This window comes from Delphinus delphis, chromosome 13 (genome assembly GCF_949987515.2).
Source record: "Delphinus delphis chromosome 13, mDelDel1.2, whole genome shotgun sequence".
NCBI lineage: Eukaryota > Metazoa > Chordata > Mammalia > Artiodactyla > Delphinidae > Delphinus > Delphinus delphis.
Window position 1 is genome coordinate 26,420,977 of NC_082695.1, and position 21,638 is coordinate 26,442,614.

The window sequence follows — 21,638 nt, forward strand, 5'->3', positions numbered from 1 at the left end:
ACCAGGGAAGTCCCTGGATCACTGTGTTTTTGTTTTCATTTATCTCCAGGAATTTAACACTTTTATTTCTTCAATGATCCATTGGTTGTTTAGCAGTATATTGTTTAGCCTCCACATGTTTGTGTTTTTTGTATTTTTTCTTGTAGTTGATTTCTAGTCTCATAGTTTTGTGGTAGAAAAAGATGCTTGATATGATTTCAGTCTTCTTAAATTTACTGAGACTTGTCTTGTGGCCTGGCATATGGTCTATGCTAGAGAATGTTCCATGTGCACTTGAAAAGGATGTGTATTCTGCTGCTTTCAGATGGAATGTTCTATATAGGTCTATTAAGTCCATCTGTCTAATGTGTTGTTTAATGTTGTTTAAGACCAGTGTTTCCTTACTGATTTTCCTTCTGGATGATCTTTCCATTGATGAAAATGGGATTTTAAAATTCCCTACTATTATTGTGTTACTATCAATGTCACCCTTTATGTTGTTTTATGTACTTAGGTTGCTCCTATGTGTGTGTATATATATATATATATATATATATATAGTTTAAGACTTTTTTTTTTAATGTGGACTGAATTTTTAAAGTCTTTATTGAATTTCTTACAATATTGCTTCTGTTTTATGTTTTGGTTTTTTGGCCCTGAGGCATGTGGGATCTTACCTCCCTGACCAGGGATCGAACCCGCATCCCCTGCATTGGAAGGTGAAGTGTTAACCGCTGGACCGCCAGGGAAGTCCCTGGGTGCATGTATATTTACAACTGTTATATTTTGTTCTTGGATTGATCCCTTATTATGTAATATCCTGTCTGTCACTTCTTCCAATCTTTGTTTTAAAGTGTATTTTGTCTGATGTAAGTATTGCTACCTCAGTTTTCTTTTCATTTCCATTTGCATGAAATACCTTCTTCTATCCCCTCACTTTCAGGCTGTGTGGCTTTACATGTGAGGTGAGTTACCTTTAGGCAGCATATATATGGGTCTTATTTTGTGCATCCACTCAGCTACTCTCTGTTTTTTGATTGGAGTATTTAGTCCATTTACATTTAAAGTAATTATTCATAGCACCTACTTAATTGCCATTTTGTTGACTGTCTTTGAGTTGTTTTGTAGTTCTTTTTTGTTCCTTTCTTCTTCTTTTGCTCTATTCCCTTGTGATTTGATGAATCTTTCATGTTATATTTGGATTCTTTTCTCTTTTTTTGTGTGTGTATTTATTACAGGTTTTTGGTTTGTGGTTATCACGAGGTTTATATATAGATATAGTTAGATAGATACATACATAGATAGATATGATTACTGTAAATTGCTGATCTCGAGTTCAAATGCATTCTAACCTGCATTTTTACTGCCCACCCCTGCACAAAGTTTACTGGTTTGACAACATATTTTATATCTTTTTGTTTTGTGTATCCCTTTACTTATGATGAATATAGGTGATTTTACTACTTTTGTCTTTTAACCTTCCTACTGGCTTCATACGTGGTTGATTTACTACTTTTACTGTGTATTTCTTTTTACCAATTAGATTTTTCCTTTCATTATTTTCATATTTCTAGTTGTGGTCTTTTATTTTCCACTAGAGAAGTCCCTTTAACATTTTTTGTAAAGCTGGTTTGATGGTGCCGAACTCTTAGTTTTTACTTGGCTGTTAACATTTTGATCTCACCATGAAATCTGATGAAAGCCTTGCTGGTTTGCAGAACTGGAGTGACAGCTATCTCACATCTTATGTAACATAGATCAGCAATTTCATACAACACTCAAAACATATTCTGATGACAGCCATGGTATAGTATAGCCAGTACATCTCAAGAGAAACAACAGCTATAGCAAAATCAGATTCTTGAAAGTTCATTTTGCATGTGCCAAGCAGTGTATAAAGTGCCTCGAATACATTTTTACATTTAAATCCTTAAGACAAACCCATTAGCTCCTTCAAACAACAGAGCCTTGTGCCTCCTGGGGGCCAGGTACTGTGCTGGATGCAAGCGAGAACAGAAGAAGTACAAGGTCTCTGCCCTCACAGAGCTCAAAGTCTAGTAAGGAGGCAGATCTTCCCAACCATGGAGTAGGCAAAGATTACCATAAAAGAAAAAACTGATAAATTGGACTTCTTCAAAATTCACAATTTCTTTGATCAAAAGCTCAGTAAAGATACCTAGTTCAATGGAACAGAACACAGAGCCCAGAAATAAACCCACACTAATGTGGCCAATTGATTTTTGACAAAGGTACAAAGACAATTCAATGGAGAAAGAATAATATCTCAGTAAGTGGTAGTGAAACAGTTGGAAATCCACATATCAAAAAATGAAGCTCAACTCACAGACATACAAAACAAAATTATGGTTACCAAAGGGGAAAGGGGTGGGGGGCAGGAGGGATAAATTAGGAGTTTGGGATTAACAGATACACACTACTATATATAAACTAGGTAAACAACAAGGACCTATATATAGCATAGGAAACTATATTCAGTATCTTGTAATAACCTACAATGGAAAGGAATCTGAAAAAGAATATATATAATATAAATATATGTATAAACATATATGTAACTATAAATATATATACATATACATATCTGAATCACTTTGCAGTACACCTGAAACTAACACAACAGTGTAAATCAACTATACTTCAAAAAATAAAAAATCCCAGTGCTCTACCACTCAAACAAAAAAACAAAAACAAAAACCCCAGAAAAACAAACCTCAACCCATACCTTAATATTAACCCAAAACAGATCAAGGACTTAAATATAAAACCTAACACTATAAAACTTCTAGGAGAAAATATAAGAAAATCTTTGTGAACCTGCGTTAGGCAAAGAGTGCTTACATTCATCACCAAGAAGAAAAATTATTATAAACTGGACTTTACCAGAAGACAAGTGGTTGCCAGGTGGGACCTCAAGGCAGAGGAGGCACTGACCACAAGGTGCACAAGGGAACTACGGGGGGACAGAAGTGTGTTCCGCATCCTGAGTGTGGTGCTGGTTACATTTGTCAAAGCTCAAAGAATGATATACAGGAAGAGTGAATTTTAGTGTACTAAACAAATAAACAGATGTTTTTAAAAGTACAGTTAAGCAAATGAATGGGTAAGTCACTGACAGAAAATATCTGCAACACATCTAAGAACTTTTGTATATCTGGAATACAAAAAGAACTTCTACAACTCAACAATAAATATAAATAACGAAAAGGCAAAAAACCTCATACAAGTGAGCAAAATATTTGAAGAAATACTTCTCCAAAGAAGATAAATGAATGGTTAAAAAGGACATGAAAAAGGAGTTCCCAGGTGGTTCAGGGGTTAAGACTCTGTGCTTCCACTGCAGGGAGCATGGGTACAATTCTTGGCTAGGAAACTAAGATCCCGCATGCCGTGTGGCATGGCCAAATTAAAAAAAAAAAAAGGACATGAAAAACTTCTCAACATCATCACTCACAGGGAAATGCAATTAAAAAGAACCACCTGGGCTTCCCTGGTGGCACAGTTGTTGAGGGTCCATCTGCCAATGCAGGGGACACGGGTTCGTGCCCCGGTCCGGGAAGATTCCACATGCCACGGAGCGGCTGGGCCCATGATCCATGGCCACTAAGCCTGCGCGTCCGGAGCCTGTGCTCCGCAACGGGAGAGGCCACAACAGTGAGAGGCCCGCATACCGCAAAAAGAAAAAAAAAAAAAAAAGAACCACCTGATGGGACTTCCCTGGTGGCACGTGGTTAAGAATCCACCTGCCAACTGTTGGTGGGAATGTAAATTGATACAGCCACTATGGAGAACAGTATGGAGGTTCCTTAAAAAACTAAAAACAGAACTACCATATGATCCAGCAATGCCACTACTGGGCATACACGCTGAGAAAACCATAATTCAAAAAGAGTCACGCACCACAGTGTTCACTGCAGCACTATTTACAATAGCCAGGACATGGAAGGAACCCAGGTGTCCATCGACAGATGAATGGATAAAAAAATATGGCACATGTATACAATGGAATATTACTCAGACATAAGAAGAAACGAAATTGAGTTATTTGTAATGAGTTGGATGAACCTAGAGTCTGTCATACAGAGTGAAGTAAGTCAGAAAGAGAAAAACAAATACCGTACGCTAACACACATATATAGAATCTAAAAAAAAAAAAAAAAAAGGTACTGATGAACCTAGGGGCAGAACAGGAATAAAGACGCATACGTCGAGATTGGACTTGAGGACATGGGGAGGGGGAAGGGTAAGCTGGGATGAAGTAAGAGAGTAGCACTGACATATATACACTACCAAATGTAAAATAGCTAGCTAGTGGGAAGCAGCTACATAACGCAGGGAGATCAGCTCAGTGCTTTGTGTCCACCTAGAGGGGTGCGATAGGGAGTGTGGGAGGGAAACGCAAGAGGGAGGGGATACGGGGATATATGCATACATATAGCTGATTCACTGTTATACAGCAAAAACTAACGCAAAGCAATTATACTCCAATAAAGATGTTAAAAGAAAGAAAGGGAGAGGGAGGGAGGGAGAGAGAGAGAGAGGAAGAGAGGAAGAGAGGAAGAGGAAGGAAGGAAGGAAGGAAGGAAAGAAGGAAGGAAGGAAGAAAGAAAGATAAAGAAAGAAAGAATCCGCCTGCCAATGCAGGGGACACAGGTTCGAGCCCTAGTCCAGGAAAATCCCACATGCCACGGAGCAACTAAGCCCGTGCGCCACAACTACTGAGCCTGCACTCTAGAGCCCACAAGCCACAACTACTGAGCCTGCGTGCCACAACTACTGAAGCCCGCACACCTAGAGCTCGTGCTCCGCGACAAGAGAAGCCACTGCAATGAGAAGCCCACGCACCGCAACCAAGAGTAGCCCCCACTCGCCGCAAATAGAGAAAGCCCACATGCAACAACAAAGACCCAACACAGCCAAAAATAAATTAAAATAAATTTTAAAAAAATAGCACAAGCACTCTGAAAAAGCATCTGGCAGTTTCTTATCAAGTTAAATCTTGTTTTATTTGATAGAGTTTTAGAAGCCTTAGCTAGTGCAATTAGGCAAGAAAAAGAAATAAAAGGCATCCAAATTGGAAAGGAAGAAGTAATATTATCTCTCTTCACAGCTGATGTGATCTTGTAGGTCATGTCTAAAGATCACACACACACACACACACAAACTGTTAGAACTAATAAACAAATTCAGCAAAGTTGCATACAAAATAAACAAATTCAGCAAAGTTGCACAGCAAAGTTGCAACACACAAAAATTAGTTGTGCTTCTATACACTAACAATGAACAACCTGAAAAGATAATTAAGAAAACAACTCCATTTACAATAGCATCAAAAAAAAAAAAAATTCAGCAATAAACTTAACCAAAGAGGTGAACGACTAGTACACTAGTAAACAAACTACAAAAGATCGCTGAAATTAAAAAAGACACAAGGGGCTTCTCTGGTGGCGCAGTGGTTAAGAATCCGCTTGCTAATGCAGGGGACACGGGTTCGAGCCATGGTCCGGGAAGATCCCACACGCTGCAGAGCAACTAAGCCCGTGCGCCACAACTACTGAGCCTGTGCTCTAGAGCCCACGAGCCACAACTACTGAGCTCACGTGCTACAACTACTGAAGCCTGCGCACCTAGAGCCCATGCTCTGCAACAAGAGAAGCCACTGCAATGAGAGACCAGCGCACTGCAACAAAGAGTAGCCCCCGCTCGATGCAACTAGAGAAAGCCCACATGTAGCAGTGAAGACCCAATGCAGCCAAAAATAAATAAATAAAATAAATAAATTTATTTAAAAATATATAATAAAGAAGACACAAATACGGACTTCCCTGGTGGTCCAGTGGTTAAGACTCCATGCTTCCACTACAGGGGGCATGGGTTCAATCCCTAGTTGGGGAAGTAAGATTCCACATGCTACGTGGTGCAGCCAAAAAAATAAAAAAGATAGAAATAAACAGAAAGACATCCAATATTCATGGACTGGAAGACTTAAGAGGTCAATACTGGGACTTCCCTGGTGGTGCAGTGGTTAAGAATCCGCCTGCCAATTCAGGGGACACAGGTTTGATCCCTGGTCCGGGAAGATCCCACATGCCGCAGAGCAACTAAGCCTGTGTGCCACAACTACTGAGCCTGCACTCTAGAGCCCATGAGTCACAACTACTGAAGCCTGCTCGCCTAGAGCCCGTGCTCCGCAACAAGAGAAGCCATTGCAATGAGAAGCCCACATGCCGCAACTAGAGAAAGACCGCGTGCAGCAATGAAGACCCAACAAAGCCAAAAATAAAGAAAATAAATAAATTTCTAAAAAAAAGAGGTCAATACTACCCAATCTACAGATTCAATACGATCCTTATCAAAATGCCAATGATTTTTTTTTTTTGCCAAAAGAGAAAAATTCATCCCAAAATTAATGTGAAAACTCAAAGGACCCTGAACAGCCAAAACAATCTTAAGAAATAAAAATGAAGCTGGAGGCCTCACACTTCCTGATTTCAAAACATAGTAAATTACAAAACTACAGTAAACAAAACAGTGAGTGGCATAAACAATGACATATAGGCCAATGGAACAGATTAGACAGCCCTGAAACAAATCCTCACATATACGGTAAAATGATCTTTGAGAGAGTAGCAAGGTTACACAATGTGGAAAGGATAGTCTCTTCAACAAATAGTGCTGAGAAAAGTGGACATCTACGTGCAAAAGAATGCAGCTGTACCCTTACCTTATACCATATACAAAAATTAACTCAAAATGATTAAAGACTTAAATATAAGACCTGAAACTATAAAACTCCTAGAAGAAAACATAGGAGAAAAGCTTCATGACATTGGATTTAGCAATGGTTTCTTGGATATGACACCAAAAGCACAGGCAACAAAGGCAAAAGTAGACAAAGGGGACTACATCAAACTTAAAATAACAACAAACTAAAAATGCAACCTACAGAGTAAGAGAAAACATTTGCAAATCATGCATCTGATTAGGGGTTAGTAACCAGAATATATAGAAAACTCCTAAAACCCAACAGCCTAAAAACAACCCAATTCAAAGACAGGCAAAAGACTTGTTCCACTAATGTCCTTTTTCCATTCCAGGATCCAATCCAGGACACCACATTGCAGTTAGTATTACAAAGGAATTTCTTCTCTTTAAAAAAAGTATTTATTTATTTTTGGCTGCATTGGGTTTTAGCTGCGGCACGCAGGATCTTTCGCTGCCGTACGCGGGCTCTTCATTTCGGTGCGCAGGCGGTGCGTGGGCTTCGCTCTAGCTGTGGCGCACAGGCTTAGTTGCCCCACGGCATGTGGAATCTTAGTTCCCCGACCAGGGACTGAACTGGCAGCCCCTGCATTGCAAGGCGGATTCTTAACCACTGGACCACCAGGAAAGTCCCACAAAGTAATTTCTAATATACTCCATCAGTAACAAAAGGTAACAAAATGAAAAACATTCATTAATAGCATTTATTAATGCTAAAATCTAAATAATTTAATTGTAATAAATTTTACTTGGCCTTTCTCTCCACTGCTGCTGACTGGTTGTCTACTCAACATACATAATTCTCTTCATACCATAAAAGCAAAACTGGAAAAAATATTTTAAGCAAACAGCAATATATACTAATGAGAGTTGACATGTTAAAACTATAAATATCTACTCCTAAAATGATACTTTAATTTACCCAGGAAAATACTACAACCCACTGGAAAAAGAAATGTTTCCTTACCAATTAGTGTGATGAAATAGAAGCTTGGTATAATAATGAGATTATAGTAAATACTTTTCTCAATATTATTTGTTTAATAAATGTGGTTTCAAATCAATACAGTTTTGAACCTAACTGTTTAACAGACACACATAAGAGAAGAGAATTAATCCAAATAGCTTTTGGACTCAGTACTTTGAGTACATACCATCAGTCTAAAGACAAAAAAAGAGCTGGAGGGCTTCCCTGGTGGCGCAGTGGTTGAGAGTCCGCCTGCCCATGCAGGGGTCACGAGTTCGTGCCCCGGAGCAGCTGGGCCCGTGAGCCATGGCTGCTGAGCCTGTGCGTCCGGAGCCTGTGCTCGCAACGGGAGAGGCCACAACAGTGAGAGGCCCACGTACCGCAAGGAAAAAAAAAAAAAAAAGGAGCTGGAAAAGAAAAAAAATTCCCAAACTCAGTCAGTCTGCTGTTGGTAGTGGTAACAGGTATAGCACTCCTGAAATGGTTTTCTGTGCACTGTGGGAATAAGAAAATAGTAAATCTACTGATGTTGTCGGCAGCTCCAGTTCTATTGTAGAAAAAGGGCGATACCAATATGAACCAGGGAAAGGAAGCAAGACCCTGGGATGCTGGGTTGGAACTAAAGATACAGTATGAACTTATAAACAAAGAGACTCACACGGACACACCCATACGCCCACACTACAGAGAGGGACACACGCCCCAGCTGGACCGAAAGGTCTAGCGGCAGCAAGGTCCTCTTGGCGATGAACATGCCTAGCACCAAAATCTTGGTTTCTCCAAGAATACCATCTCCCACTAAAAGGAACCAGTGCTCCGTGGAAAAATGCTGGGGGCAGGAAAGATACAAGATGAGCTTGGTAATGAGGAATGTTCAACAGCGCTTGGGGCAGGTCAGAAGGATACAGGAACCAGCCTGAAGGGGCTCCCACTGCCCAAAACAACTGCAATATAATCACCAAAATGAATGACAATAATGACTATCATGCATTGAATAAGAAGAATCCATGAGTCCATACCGATGTTAAAGAGGAAGAACAAGCTTTTTTACAGTAGACTAGTACTAAATGAAAAAGGAATAAGAGAAAACCATCATTTAGCAATCATCACAGCAATAACTGATTCAGGCAAGAATCATCAATAGATGCTTAAAACCACTGGGCCAGGGCTTCCCTGGTGGTGCAGTGGTTAAGAATCAGCCTGCCAATGCAGGGGACATGGGTTCGAGTCCTGGTCTGGGAAGATCCCACATGCCACGGAGCAACTAAGCCCGTGAGCCACAACTACTGAGCCCATGAGCCTAGAGGCTGTGCTCTGCAACAAGAGAAGCCACCACAATGAGAAGCCCGCACACCACAATGAAGAGCAGCCCCCACTCACTGCAACTAGAAAAAGCCCGCACGCAGCAACGAAGACCCAATGCAGCCCAAAAAACCCACAAAAAAACAAAAAAAAACCCACACAGGGCCAGGTGATCTGTCTCCCTAACGAGTACCTGCTGACCACAAAGGGGGAAAGAAAGCCACCTTTCCAGTTGAGAAATGCAGTCAAAGCCACCTCACCACATGGCCACAGTTAACAAGGCCATTCCTGGGAGAAGCTGCCAGCTGTGCCCAGGATGCACGCGCTGAAGGGGACTCAATGTCTCGGGGGATCACTCCTGCCAAAGAGGCGGCAACTGAATCTGACCATGAGGAAACAATCTGATAAACCCATAAGGAGGAATATTCCAAAAAATGGCCAGCCTGTACTGTTTAAAAAGTCCACACCACGAAAGACAAAGAAAGCTAGGGAACTGTCCCAGATTTCAGAACATTAAATGCACATGACGATTAAATGCAGTAGATGATCCCGGGCTGGATCCTGAATTGGGGGGAAAAATGTGTGGTGAATGGGACAACTGGCAAAGTGGGGATATGGCTCATGGTACTACCCCCGTGTTAGCAGTCCTAAACGTGCTTCCAGGAGAATGGCTTGTTCTCAGGAAATAGGGGAAAGGAACTTAGAAATGAAGGGTCATGTCTGTGTGTGCAGATACATTTCATCTCTGGACGTGCGCGCACACACACACAAAAAGCGTGCAGATGTGGGACGAGTCAGATGTCACAATCGGTAAATTTAAGTGAACTGTATACAGTTGGAGTTCACAGTACTATTTTTGCCACTTTTCTAGAAGCATGAAATGTTTTCAAAGTTAAAAAAGTTTTGGAAAAAGAACGAGGTAACCCTCTGCCTTCCTCTGAAGGAAGATACTTTGAAATCTTAATTCTTTTTGGAATTAAGGCTTCTTCATGCCAATAAAACATGCAGATCATTGGATCTTAGGATTTGCTTTCGCTTTTGCCAGTAAGGCACCTCACAAATGAGTAATTTTGTTCATGTCAAAGTTCCTCTAGTAATTTTGTTCATGTCAAAGTTCCTCTAAATGGTCACTCTGAGTCTAAATTATCCTTGGTGAAATTATGTCATTTAGGTAAATAAGCACACGAATTAGAGTTATAGCATAAATACATGTAAAAACCAGGAGTCGACCTGGAGCTGCTGCAGATGGTTTTAGGCTGAGACAAGCCCACGAGATCAGATCCTCAGCACCTGCCACCATCTCCAACTGTGCAGCTCTCTAAATTGCAGCTTCGGGTTGAGGAAAAGTTGTGATAAGAGGTCCCCTGGAAGAAGGCCCCGCGGGGAAGAAGGCCCCGCAGGCAAAACAAGACTGAGGAAAGTTCTTAGAAAGGCTTGTCTTAAAAAAAAAAAAAAAAAAAAAAAAAAAAAAAGAATGAAGTAAAGCTGTATGGACTTACCCACAAAGACCTCCAAAACACTGCCAAATGGAAAAGTAAAAATAAAAACTTGTAAAAAAAAAGTATAATTCTGGGCTTCCTTGATGGCGCAGTGGTTGAGAGTCCGCCTGCCGATGCAGGGGACACGGGTTCGGTGCCCCGGTCTGGGAAGATCCCACATGCCGCGGAGCGGCTGGGCCCGTGAGCCATGGCTGCTGAGCCTGCGCGTCCGGAGCCTGTGCTCCGCGGCGGGAGAGGTCACAACAGTGAGAGGCCCACGTACCGCAAAAAAAAAAAAAAAAAAAAAAGTATAATTCCATTTACATAAAATAATGTATGAATTTTTATAAGTGTGAAAAAAAACCCGCCATCATATTTCCAGACTGTGCTGGGCTTTTCCACAGCTCACACACCGGTCTGGACCCACGTCCTTCGCACGGATGGGGTGGAGGAGAGAATCTGAAGAACCTCTCCCTTCCAGAAGTGGCCAACAGACCCCCAGACGGCTGCTACAGAGCCCGCCGCATCCTTTCCAGGCCCTTCCAGGCCTCCCGTTCCATCTCATATGACCATGAAGCTCTGTGGGTAACTGACCGACCCAGGGACCCTAGGAAGCCGCGAGTGACACATGAAAAGGCCCCCACGTCAGTAGACACGGTGGCAAGTGCGCAGGGGGTCCTAGAGCCTTACATCTCCAGACCGACCCTCCGGAACGCCCTCACGGTGGCTCCTGCCCCCTGTCCAGTGCCTCGTGGAACCCCAGGCAATCCTCCCCACAGCGACCAACTGCAAAGGAGGGTCCCCAGGGAGGAAGGAGGCTTCCCAGCAGGGCAGGGACTCAAGGTGGACCCGGAGGCCCTTGTAGTACAGCATCCACACAGGGCTCTGCTCTCAGCCCCCGCCTGTCCAACATGGAGCTGTCAACAGCTGAGGACAGAAAGACAGACCACAAGCTGATTGGACTGACAGCTCGCAGCCAGGGGCCCGGAAGCCAGCCTACAGCAAGGGACTGGAAGGGGCAGGGGCATGAAGGACAAGAGCCAGCTCCGGTGACTGGAGCAATGGCCACGCCAGGTGGAGAGGAGGGAGAGAAGGCAAGAGGCGAGCGTGTGCGGCCCCCACACCCGTCGGCTCTCGAGCGAGGCCAGTGTAGTGCGCCAGCCTGGGAAGGGCGGGCCACGTCCTTGGGCAGAGGGCACAGCCATCGGTGGGGCAGCCTGCCCCCCCCCAGCCCCTCGCAGCCCCCGCCTGGGCGGCTGGTGAGCTTCTTCAGTGAGGACCCACAGCGATGAGAAGTCTCACCTGCCCTCACCTCTCAGGGCAGCTCACGCCTGCAGGAACGATCCTCCCCACAACAGCGTGAGGCCCGGGCCAGCTGGCTCTGCAGCAGGCCCCCCCGAGTCCCTGGTCCTTGCCACCCACACCAGGGCAGCTGCGAGGCCCGCTGGCAAAGGGAGCCGTTGCTCTTTATGTCAAAATATAAACAGCCATTTGTGCATTTGTTCAATAACTGATTTCTGAGCACCCACTCTGTGCCAGACCAGGCCCAGGAGACCCAGCATGCATGTGACAAAGAGCAAACCATGTCAGCGTGAACAATCCTGGCCCTGTCCAAAGTGCTGTGACTGTTTGGGGGGCTCTGGGCAAGCCACCCCCCACCTCCGGTGGCAGCTGGACTCAGCACTCACGAAGCATCAGGCACTGGTCACAGCCACTGCACTCCCTGCCTCCGAGTCGGGGGGCTCTCCCGAGAAATACGTCCTCGTGTGCTGGCACGTCCACGCTCTCAGGGGGTCCTACACTCCCTGAATGCAATTCATGGATAATGCTCACAGCTTCTGTGGAGCATTTGCTTTACATCTTTACACTTTTTAGAACTTGATACCAATCCACTTTCATTCTCATATCTCCACAAAGTACATACACTCTGTTATTATGTCCATGTCACAGATGAGGAAACTGAGGCAACGAGAAGGCACACAGTGGGCAGCAGAGTGGGGCCAGACCCTGGACAGTGCAGCACTAGGCTTCTTGTTCTCAAACCACCACCCTGGACTCACCTGGATCCAGCAGAAGCTCCAGGGAAGCAACCCCAGACCTTGGCTTTCCTCTCTCCCAGATGGATGCCCAGAAGCCCCAGAACACTCTGGGACCCCGGGTCACCACGCTCCGACCACGGCCCACAGGCCATTCACCCTCCCCTGGACTTGCCCTGCAGAGGCTGACAGGGCCAAGCTTGGAGCCGCAGGACAAGATGTGACTTCTTTCATGAAACATCCCAGGTCAATAACAACATTGCAAGCCCACCCATCACTCTGACTGGCAAACAAACTACCGGTCCAAAATTGGGCTCTTGGGATCACACTGGCCTGCTCCGCAGCCTGGAAGGGGAAGGGGCCGCTCACCAACTCCTCAGCACCCAGACACCAAGCACAGGGACAAGGGAGCAGCCCAGCAGCTGCTGGAGGAAAAGACGTTTAGTGGGCCCCTGCTATCTCCCAGCTCCTAAACGCTGTCACTGACACACTGCACTCAGAGTCAACTACCAGGTATCGCCCTGTGCTCAGTGCCAGGGAGGCAGAGGACAGTGTGAGCTATGGGATCCCCACCGGTGCAGGGCAGCCCAGTCAGTGCTGCTGCTCACGGGTGGGGGGAAGTCAGGCCTGAGAGGGACAGGGAGGGCGGCGATGACAGCAATCTGGGCCAGAGAAGCCACAGAGGCGCACACACATGTGCCAAAGTGCAGCAGCCACACACCCCTCACTCCTGAGACCAGAACCACCAAGTGAAACTCTACCCCTGACTCAGGCTCTGGGGCCAAGCAAGCTTTGGCTGCAGTGCTGCCTTTCCCCTTCGCCACGGTGACACGGCGCCCGCACACAGCATGCAGCAGGCAGGGAGGCATCACTATTCATCTCTGCTCTCAGCACTGGCCAGAGTGATGGGGGGGAAGGGTCACAACATCTTCCACTTACTCTCAAATGGTTCAGAAAACAACCATGTGTGCACCTGCATATATACACACGTGCACACGTACACACATGCCCTCAGGGCGGGGAGAGTGGGGGTAAGGCAGATGAGGCAATATGCTAACAGGGAGGTCTGGGCAGAGGATGCGCAGGGCTCTTTGCACTAATTTTCTCCCTGCAACTCTTCTGTAAGTATGAAACCATTCCCCAGCAAAATATTTCTTTATAAAAAAAAAAAAGAACAATTCATTAGCTAGTGAGATTGGAAAGTCTATTATGCTACTTTCCAAGTAAAAAGAATCCAAGTGTTAGGCCCAAAGCCCCATCTGTCACCAGGACAAGCTCGGCAGTGCTGTGGGTTGGGGCTGAGCAGGGGCTCCAAACTCGGGAGGCGCCTGGCAAGCTCCGGGCAGACTCCACTTTCCAGCTCCGTCTGTGAGCTTTGGCCACATCTGCTTGTGAAATATCCCCCCTCTTCCTGTTCACTAACCCATGTGCTGCTCCAGAGGCCACAGGCACTGGCTGGCTCACTGAGGATTTGTCAGTTCGGCACAGCCAGCAGGAGGGGTCCCGAGTGGCACAGGGGACAGAACCCTGAACTAGGAGCCAGCCCGCCACACACACCCTGGTCTGTGCCCCAGCTCTGCTGCTCCTCAGCTGTGTGACCTCATGCACATCACTGGCCTCTCCCAGCCAGCTTCCCAGAAGCACAAGGAAGACAGCGTCCCCTATCAGGCCAAACAGGTGAAAACAAGCTCTTCCAGAACTGCGGCCTCAGCTCACTCAGTGAAGGCAAGTACATGGTGGGGTCATCCTGGATGGAGCTGTGGCCAAAACCATGGCAGGATTTCCTTTCGTAACTGAAGCTAGAAAAACACGGTTTTAGAACACTTGATGCTGCATTCCCTGAGAATGGGATGCAGATGGAGAAAGGTCACTGTGATGGTATCGCAGTCGGTGGCCCCCAAATGCCCCTCCATGTTTGTCACCCCTCGAAGAGGTCCCCACCCTTTTTTTCTCACCACAGCCCCAGAGTATACAACACACACCACTGTCATTCATGATGCCTGATCACAGCAGGGACCTGAGAAGAGGGCTGGTTCTAGCCCTCAGATCAGAGTATTCAGATGGAAAAAGTTCTGCACCCTCACCTGGAGAACCACTGGGTGGATCAGGGGAACAGAGGTGGCCTGGGGGTCCACAGCCGGTGTTAAGGACAGACAGGGCAGGACATAGACAGCTGGAAGGGAAAGAGCCAAGGGTGCATGATGGCGGACAGACCAGACTTCTAGGACTGAAACCTCATCCCAGCCACCTGGTGTCATGAGTTCTGTTTCATTTCCCCCATCTGTAAAATGGAGGTAGCAACAGTATCTAACCCACAGGGATCACCTGAGTGCCCCTGGCATATAACGCATCCTCAATCAACCAAGATCAAACATGCATTTAAAAGACATTGTGGGGAAAAAAAATAAAAATAAAAATAAATAAATAAATAAAAGACATTGTGGGGACTTCCCTGGTGGCGCAGTAGTTAAGAATCCGCCTGCCAATGCAGGGGACACGGGTTCGAGCCCTGGTCTAGGAAGATCCCATATGCCGCGGAGCAACTAAGCCCGTGCGCCACAACTACTGAGCCTGCGCTCTAGAGCCCATGAGCCACAACTACTGAGCCCGAGTGCCACAACTACTGAAGCCCACATGCCTAGAGACTGTGCTCCACAATAGAAGCCACCACAATGAGAAACCCATGCACTGCAACGAACACTAGCCCCTGCTTGCCGCAACTAAAGAAAGCCCGCGCACAGCAACAAAGACCCAACACAGCCAAATACATAAATAAAATAAAAAATAAAAGACATTGTGGCAGAAGGTCAAGTTCAGCACTTTCCTGTTGTCCCACTCTGTGAAAGGCCTCACACCCTAGCCTGCATCAGGGGAGCCAAAAGTGCTCCACCTGGCAGAAAGCCTCCTGGGAAGCAGGTCTGCCTGGTTCCCTCCTCACACCCCAGTGTGGGTCTAAGCCAGGACTCTGAGAAAATGCATGCAGACTAAGACCAGAAAAGCCCCCCTCCCAGGCGCCAGCCAGCAGACCCTGCCTGGAAGGACACAGCACATACAGGTACCCAAGGAGAACATCTGACCCAGAGTGAGACCCACCTTGCTGCCCAACCAAAAGCAGGGAGCCAGTTGGAGCCCCCCAGGTTTTGCAGGGCAACTCAAGACACCACCAGGGGCTGCTGCAAAGTTCTGATGTGGGGAGTCATGGAATGAATAGTATAACTTTGCTCCCTCAACCAGAGCCACCCCCTGCCCCAACTCAGACCTGAGTGTGAGGCCTCCTGAAGTCCCCCCTGCTTTGCAGGGGCACACGGTTAGCCACCTCTGCCACTACCTCAACTCTGCTTCCACACCTGAAGAGCACTCCTACAGGGAGGGTATATTCTCTTCATTTGAGCATCCCTAGTGATGGGCAGGTGGGGAGCCACGCCAAGACACTTTCTGAATTGCTCCTGGCCAGCTGGCAGGATATGTGGACAGATGGAAAAGGAGTTGGGGACATCAGTCACATCCATCCACCCAGGGAGGAGATGCTGGACCCGGAACCAGAGACACCCCAAGAAAGACATGTATGACGTGTGGCTCCACCCCTCAGAGTCCACTGACATAATGTGCAAAATCGGGACCCAGAAGTCAGACGGGATGACTCTCACTTCTCCACAGGTATAAACATGTTTTCTAAAGAACATAATCACAAGAGCCCACAAATCCATTGGCTCTGGTCCCCAAGAGCCCATACAGCACTCTCCTCCACAAGTGCTGGCTTCCGTTCCTACCAGGGCCACCCCACAACCAGTCACCCCACCGTCCAGAGAAGCATCGCTGGACACTCCAGCTGAGTGTGGGCCAGGGTCCTGGCTACCAAGTGGACACTGGGGAGGAGGCAGAGCACTCCATACAGATGGCAGAGGCAGCAAGAGGTGCAGCGTGCCCAGGCAGGAGCCTGACTGGGGAGGCTGCACACTGCTGTGCTCCCCTGCCTGCTGTACACACCCAGGTCTTAACAGCACCCACACAAGGAGCCCTGGACACTTCTGCCTTCATGGGCCCCTTCCAACATTTAAAAAAAAAAATCAAGAACCACACTTTTCAACTGCACCAATATATAAACGAATGTATTTATATGTGCATGTTAACAGTATTTCCTTCAACCTGAAAGTTTAGGGGTTTTTCCTGCTGACTGTAAAAGAAAACATTCTTACAGTCCACCAAAATCACCTTGGACCCCCGGCCTCCTGTGCCTGACAGATAAATCGGCCTTGCATTTGGGGTCTTGATGTCTCGCTGGAGGAGGAGGTACATCAGAAAGAGATAAGGATCGTCCAGGACCTTCTGCTGCCGCGATCCCAATTCCCCACCACAGGCTTCCTTCAGAAAACGCAAGCCCCCGGGGGCTCCAAAAGCATCTGAGGGTCACAGACCAGGAACACCCCCGGTGCCCGGCTCGGCGGCTCCCGGGCCGAGCGACCGTGACCAGCCAGGAGCTTCCAGGTGCCCCGAGCCGCCCCCTCCGCCCCCAGCCTGACCCCCATTGCTCCCGCTCCGTCGACCGCCGAGCGCAAAGTGAGGGCCCGGCGAGGTAGGGGTCCCAGCGCCCCCGCCCCGCGCCCCGCCCGCGCCCCCGCCCCCACCACTGCGCACCTGGCCGCAGCGGCTCGGTGACCGTGAGCACCAGCAGGAAGAGCAGCAGGAAGGCACCGCTGTCTGCCTTGGGCACCATTTATCCTCCGTTCATCGTCCCCGGGGCGGCCGCGCGACCCCGCGGGGAGGCCGGGCCAGGCCGGGCCGAGGGTCGGGCCGGGCTGGGGCCAGGCCAGGCGAGGACGCTGCGGGAGTAGAATCCAGGGGCCGCGAACAGGCGCGCGCTCCGACTTTGGCCCCGCGCAAGATGGCGGCCGTCTTGCTCGGTCCGCACCGCCCCGCCCCCGCCCGCGCCGCCCGCGCCGGCCAATGAGCGCCGAGAGGGGGTGGGGCCTGCGTGTTCCCCATGCGCAGTGGCCGGAAGGGGCGGGGCCCAAGGGCGGGGCGGTGGCTGAGGGGTGGGCCCTTCGGGGGCGGAACTACGAGGAGTCAAAGGTGCCATTGGCTGAGCAGAGAGGAAAGGCTCGTGGGCGGAGCCTCAGCGACGGGGCCGAGATGACAGACACGGAAGGGGCGGGGCGTGGAGGGGCCGGGGCGGTCCTGGGGCGGGGCCTGAATGGAGGGGTGGGGCCTGAATGGAGGGGTGGGGCCTGAATGGAGGGGTGGGGCGCACGGGAGCCGGTGGGCGGGGTGGGGATGGGCACCGGGTGAAGAGGGCCCTGGGAGACCTAGCGTCTTAACATCTCGTGCACCTGCAGCCCCAGGTCCGGTCAGTGGCCCAAGAGTGCGCCCCAAAGTCGTCTTTTAAAGGCCGAACCGCTGCGGAGAGGGATGAGGAAAACTGGAGGGACCCGGCCTAACCCTGAGGAGGTTCCGGAGGTGGTTCCACCTCGTGAGGAACACGCAGGTGTGGCTTCACGGGCACATACAACTGAAACGTTTCAAACGGATGAGGGAGTAGCCTCAAGGAGGGTCACACAAGGAGAGCTGACAGGGAAGCCCAGATCCTAGAGACGGAGCAAAGCCCCCTGTGGAGGAACGCCGCTGCCCGCACAGCGGGGACAGGAGGACGCAGCACAGCTGCCGCCACAGCAGGCCCGTCTGCACGGAGGGAAGCCGCCAGGGACAGCGCTCCGAGCGCTGGCCGCGCACCTGTCACCATGGGAGGGTACACAGTAGGTGGGGTGTCCCTGACGAGAGAGGAGCAAGTCCTCCAAAGAAAGGACCACCAGCTGCGCACACAAGTGCTTGCCCAGGGTGTCAGGGTGGGGAAGAGGGTGGGGAAGAGGGTGGGGAAAAGGGTGGGGATGGGAGCAGAGAAAAGGGGGAGGGCCAAGGCTGGTGGGCACCCAGCCCAGCCCTGCCCACCTCCAGCCCACCAAATCACTCTCCAGGAGCAGTCACCCCAAGCCCCTTCAGGGCATGGTCCTCCCGAGCATCCCAGGATTCCAGCCTGTGACATTCAGGGTCATCTGAGAGGGGCACCCACTCCCTCTGGACGGATATGGCCAAAGTCAACCCCAAGGCTAGGCCAGACCTGCCCACTCCTGTCCCCTCAGGGCGTGGCATACAACAGGGGCCCACAGCAGAGGGGCCCCACTGCTGGTGGAAACGGCGATCCCTGTCCAATGCTGCCCTGTTAGCACATCCTCAGGGAGCATTCCCGGGAGAAGCTGCTGCACTGAGAGGAGTCCAGGCCCACCTTCTGCCCCCAGTCCCAGATCTGCCCTGGGAGCCCAGCCAGGGCTATGGATGGTCAGACCCCCAGGAGGGAACTCACAGCCAAGAGCAGAAACCCTTGCCGGTTGTACCCCACAGAGCCGGCCAGCAAAGGTTCGGATGAGGAGAGCAGCACAGGAAAGTGAAAAGTCCAGCAGACCACACAGCAAGCGGGCAGAGCCCCAGCTTCCTAAACTGCATTGACCACTGGGCCAGGATCCTTGCCCCTCCTGACCCACCTCCCCCTTCTCGGCCTTGCTGTGCAGCCAGCAGGCTGCCTGCGTGGACATTATCAAGGGCTTTTAGGGCTGCAGGGAGGGAGAAGAGGTCAGGGACGTTTCCCCCCCACCCCGTGGGGTCCTGTGGCCTCCACCTGAGATCACTGCTTCTGTCAAGTCGGCCCTCCCTGTACTCCTCTTCCCAGGTCCCAGCGACCACCCTTCTTCCAGCGGTCCGTTACTACTCAGGGTTCTCTACACTCTGCTCCATGTTGGTAAATCATCCCCTTATTAAACCCTCCTCAGACAGTCCTAACTTGAGTGTCTCTCCTGTTTCCTGCTGAGACCCAGAGTGATGGGACTGCCTGCCCTGGATTTCCAGGGGTACCCCGGGTTGCAGAAATAAACCCGCCGCTCCACCAGCAGGCCTGGCTCTGGTTTGGAGGCTTGGGCTGACCGATGCATTCCCCACATCCCCCTCCTACCTTGGGTCCCAGCCGAGGATGAGGCCATGCTCCGCTGGCCTTCTGTCTGCTGCAGCCCACTGGCCGGCCTTCCAGGGTTCCGAGTCTTAGTGGTTCAGGCCAGAGCCTCATTCCCCAGGGCAGTCCTCCTTTATGACTTCACCCACTGAAGTCACCAGGGAGACAATGCCGAATGTTCCACCCCAGAGTCTTGGCCTCTAGGAGGCAGGCCAGAGGACTCTCTGTCCACAGTGTAAATGAGGACGCCGCTGGCCCATGTCCTGCAGGGATGTAGAGGGCAGCCTCAGGGGCACTGGGTGCTCCCAGCACCATGGATGATGCTGCCGTCCTCAAGCGACGAGGCTACATCATGGGAATCAATTTGGGAGAGGGCTCGTATGCTAAAGTCAAATCTGCTTACTCTGAGCGCCTGAAGTTCAACGTGGCGGTCAAGATCATCGACCGCAAGAAAGCCCCCACAGACTTCCTGGAGAAGTTCCTTCCCCGGGAAATTGAGATTCTGGCCATGCTAAACCACCGCTCCATCATCAAGACCTACGAGATCTTTGAGACCTCCGACGGCAAGGTCTACATCGTCATGGAGCTCGGGGTCCAGGGCGACCTCCTTGAGTTCATCAAGACCCGGGGGTCCCTGCAGGAAGACGATGCGCGCAAGAAGTTCCACCAGCTGTCCTCAGCCATCAAGTACTGCCACGACCTGGATGTTGTCCACCGAGACCTCAAGTGTGAGAACCTTCTCCTCGACAAAGATTTCAACATCAAGCTGTCTGACTTTGGCTTCTCCAAGCGCTGCCTGCGGGATGACAGCGGCCGACTGACAATGAGCAAGACCTTCTGTGGGTCGGCGGCGTACGCGGCCCCTGAGGTGCTTCAGGGCATCCCCTACCAGCCCAAGGTGTATGACATCTGGAGCCTAGGCGTGATTCTCTACATCATGGTCTGCGGCTCCATGCCGTATGACGACTCCAACATCAAGAAGATGCTGCGCATCCAGAAGGAGCATCGCGTCAACTTCCCGCGCTCTAAGCACCTGACGGGCGAGTGCAAGGACCTCATCTACCGCATGCTGCAGCCGGACGTCAACCGGCGGCTGCACATAGATGAGATCCTCAGCCACTGCTGGGTGCAGCCCAAGGCCTGGGGCCTGTCCTCTGCAGCCATCAACAAGGAGGGGGAGAGCTCTCGGGCCACCGAGCACCCGTGGACTCCTGAGCCCAGCTCCGACAAGAAGTCTGCCACCAAGCTGGAGACCCGGGAAGAGGCCCGGCCCAAGGCCTGGGCGGAGACAAGACCTGAGGAGGAGGCACTGGCAGTGCAGGTGTTGAAGCAGTCAGAGGCCATGGGCCTCACCAGCAAGCAGCCCAGCAAGGAGATCAAGGAAGGGGCCCCCCCGCAGCCTTCAGAGACACACACCTAGTCAGCTCTCGCGGCCCAGGGGGCCGGCAGAAAATGAGTTAGAGTTCATGGCCTCAAGCCTGAGCTCCAAAGAAGCCAAGGGACAAGCCGAGAAGGAAGACAGTCCCAGATGAGCCGCTATTTTCGTCAGTTTCTTCCCCCTCCCTTTGACCTTGGTAACTCATGTGGCTAAAGAAGCAATAAATCACTATATTACTGCAGACCCCGAGGTCGGTGTCTTTGCCCTGCGGGCTTTGGTCGCCCAGGGAGAGGATCCTGCACTCCCCCCGCCCCAACTCTCAGACCGCGCTGCGCTTCACCTCCCGCTTGGGCAAACGCAGCCCTGTGTGCCCAGCCCTGACCATGACCTCAGGCCCTGGACCGGAGCAAAGCTGAGTAAGGAAGACATTGCTTCAAGAGGGAGGCCCATGAGTGTGATGCTGGTCTGGAGAGGAGCACGAAGAGCAGGTGGCTGCGGGCAGAGGAGGGCTGGGAGGCGGGGGCCTTCCCCACGGGGCCTGGGTCCTCAACAGCCCCACAAGGCTGCCGGTGGGGAGAACCTGTAGAGGCAGGCAGACCAGCCTCCCTCGAGCCCCTCCCCGTGGGCAGCTCTTTCTGCTCTGGCTCCAGGGTCCCCCATGTCCTGCCAGCACCCAGTTCCCGACAGCGCCCTGAGTCATGCCGCCTCATGGGCATCCCCTGGC

At 50.0% G+C, this 21,638-nt stretch overlaps 2 protein-coding genes across 2 annotated transcripts in view; one reads left to right on the forward strand and one right to left on the reverse strand.

Annotated features, from left to right (window-relative positions):
- Nucleotides 1–17,432, reverse strand: part of DGCR2 (DiGeorge syndrome critical region gene 2) — a 69,472-nt gene extending 52,040 nt beyond the window's left edge. The window contains exon 1 of the mRNA XM_060028539.1: nt 17,178–17,432. Coding sequence (XP_059884522.1) covers nt 17,178–17,256 — 79 coding nt within the window. The 5' untranslated portion in view covers nt 17,257–17,432. The remainder of the gene's footprint in view (nt 1–17,177) is intronic.
- A 2,417-nt stretch (nt 17,433–19,849) lies between these two features.
- On the forward strand, nt 19,850–21,071 carry LOC132436555 (testis-specific serine/threonine-protein kinase 1). The gene has a single exon (XM_060029478.1). The coding sequence runs from the start codon at nt 19,850–19,852 to the stop codon at nt 20,954–20,956; it is 1,107 nt and encodes a 368-aa protein (XP_059885461.1). The 3' UTR covers nt 20,957–21,071.
- The last annotated feature ends 567 nt before the right edge of the window (nt 21,072–21,638 follow it).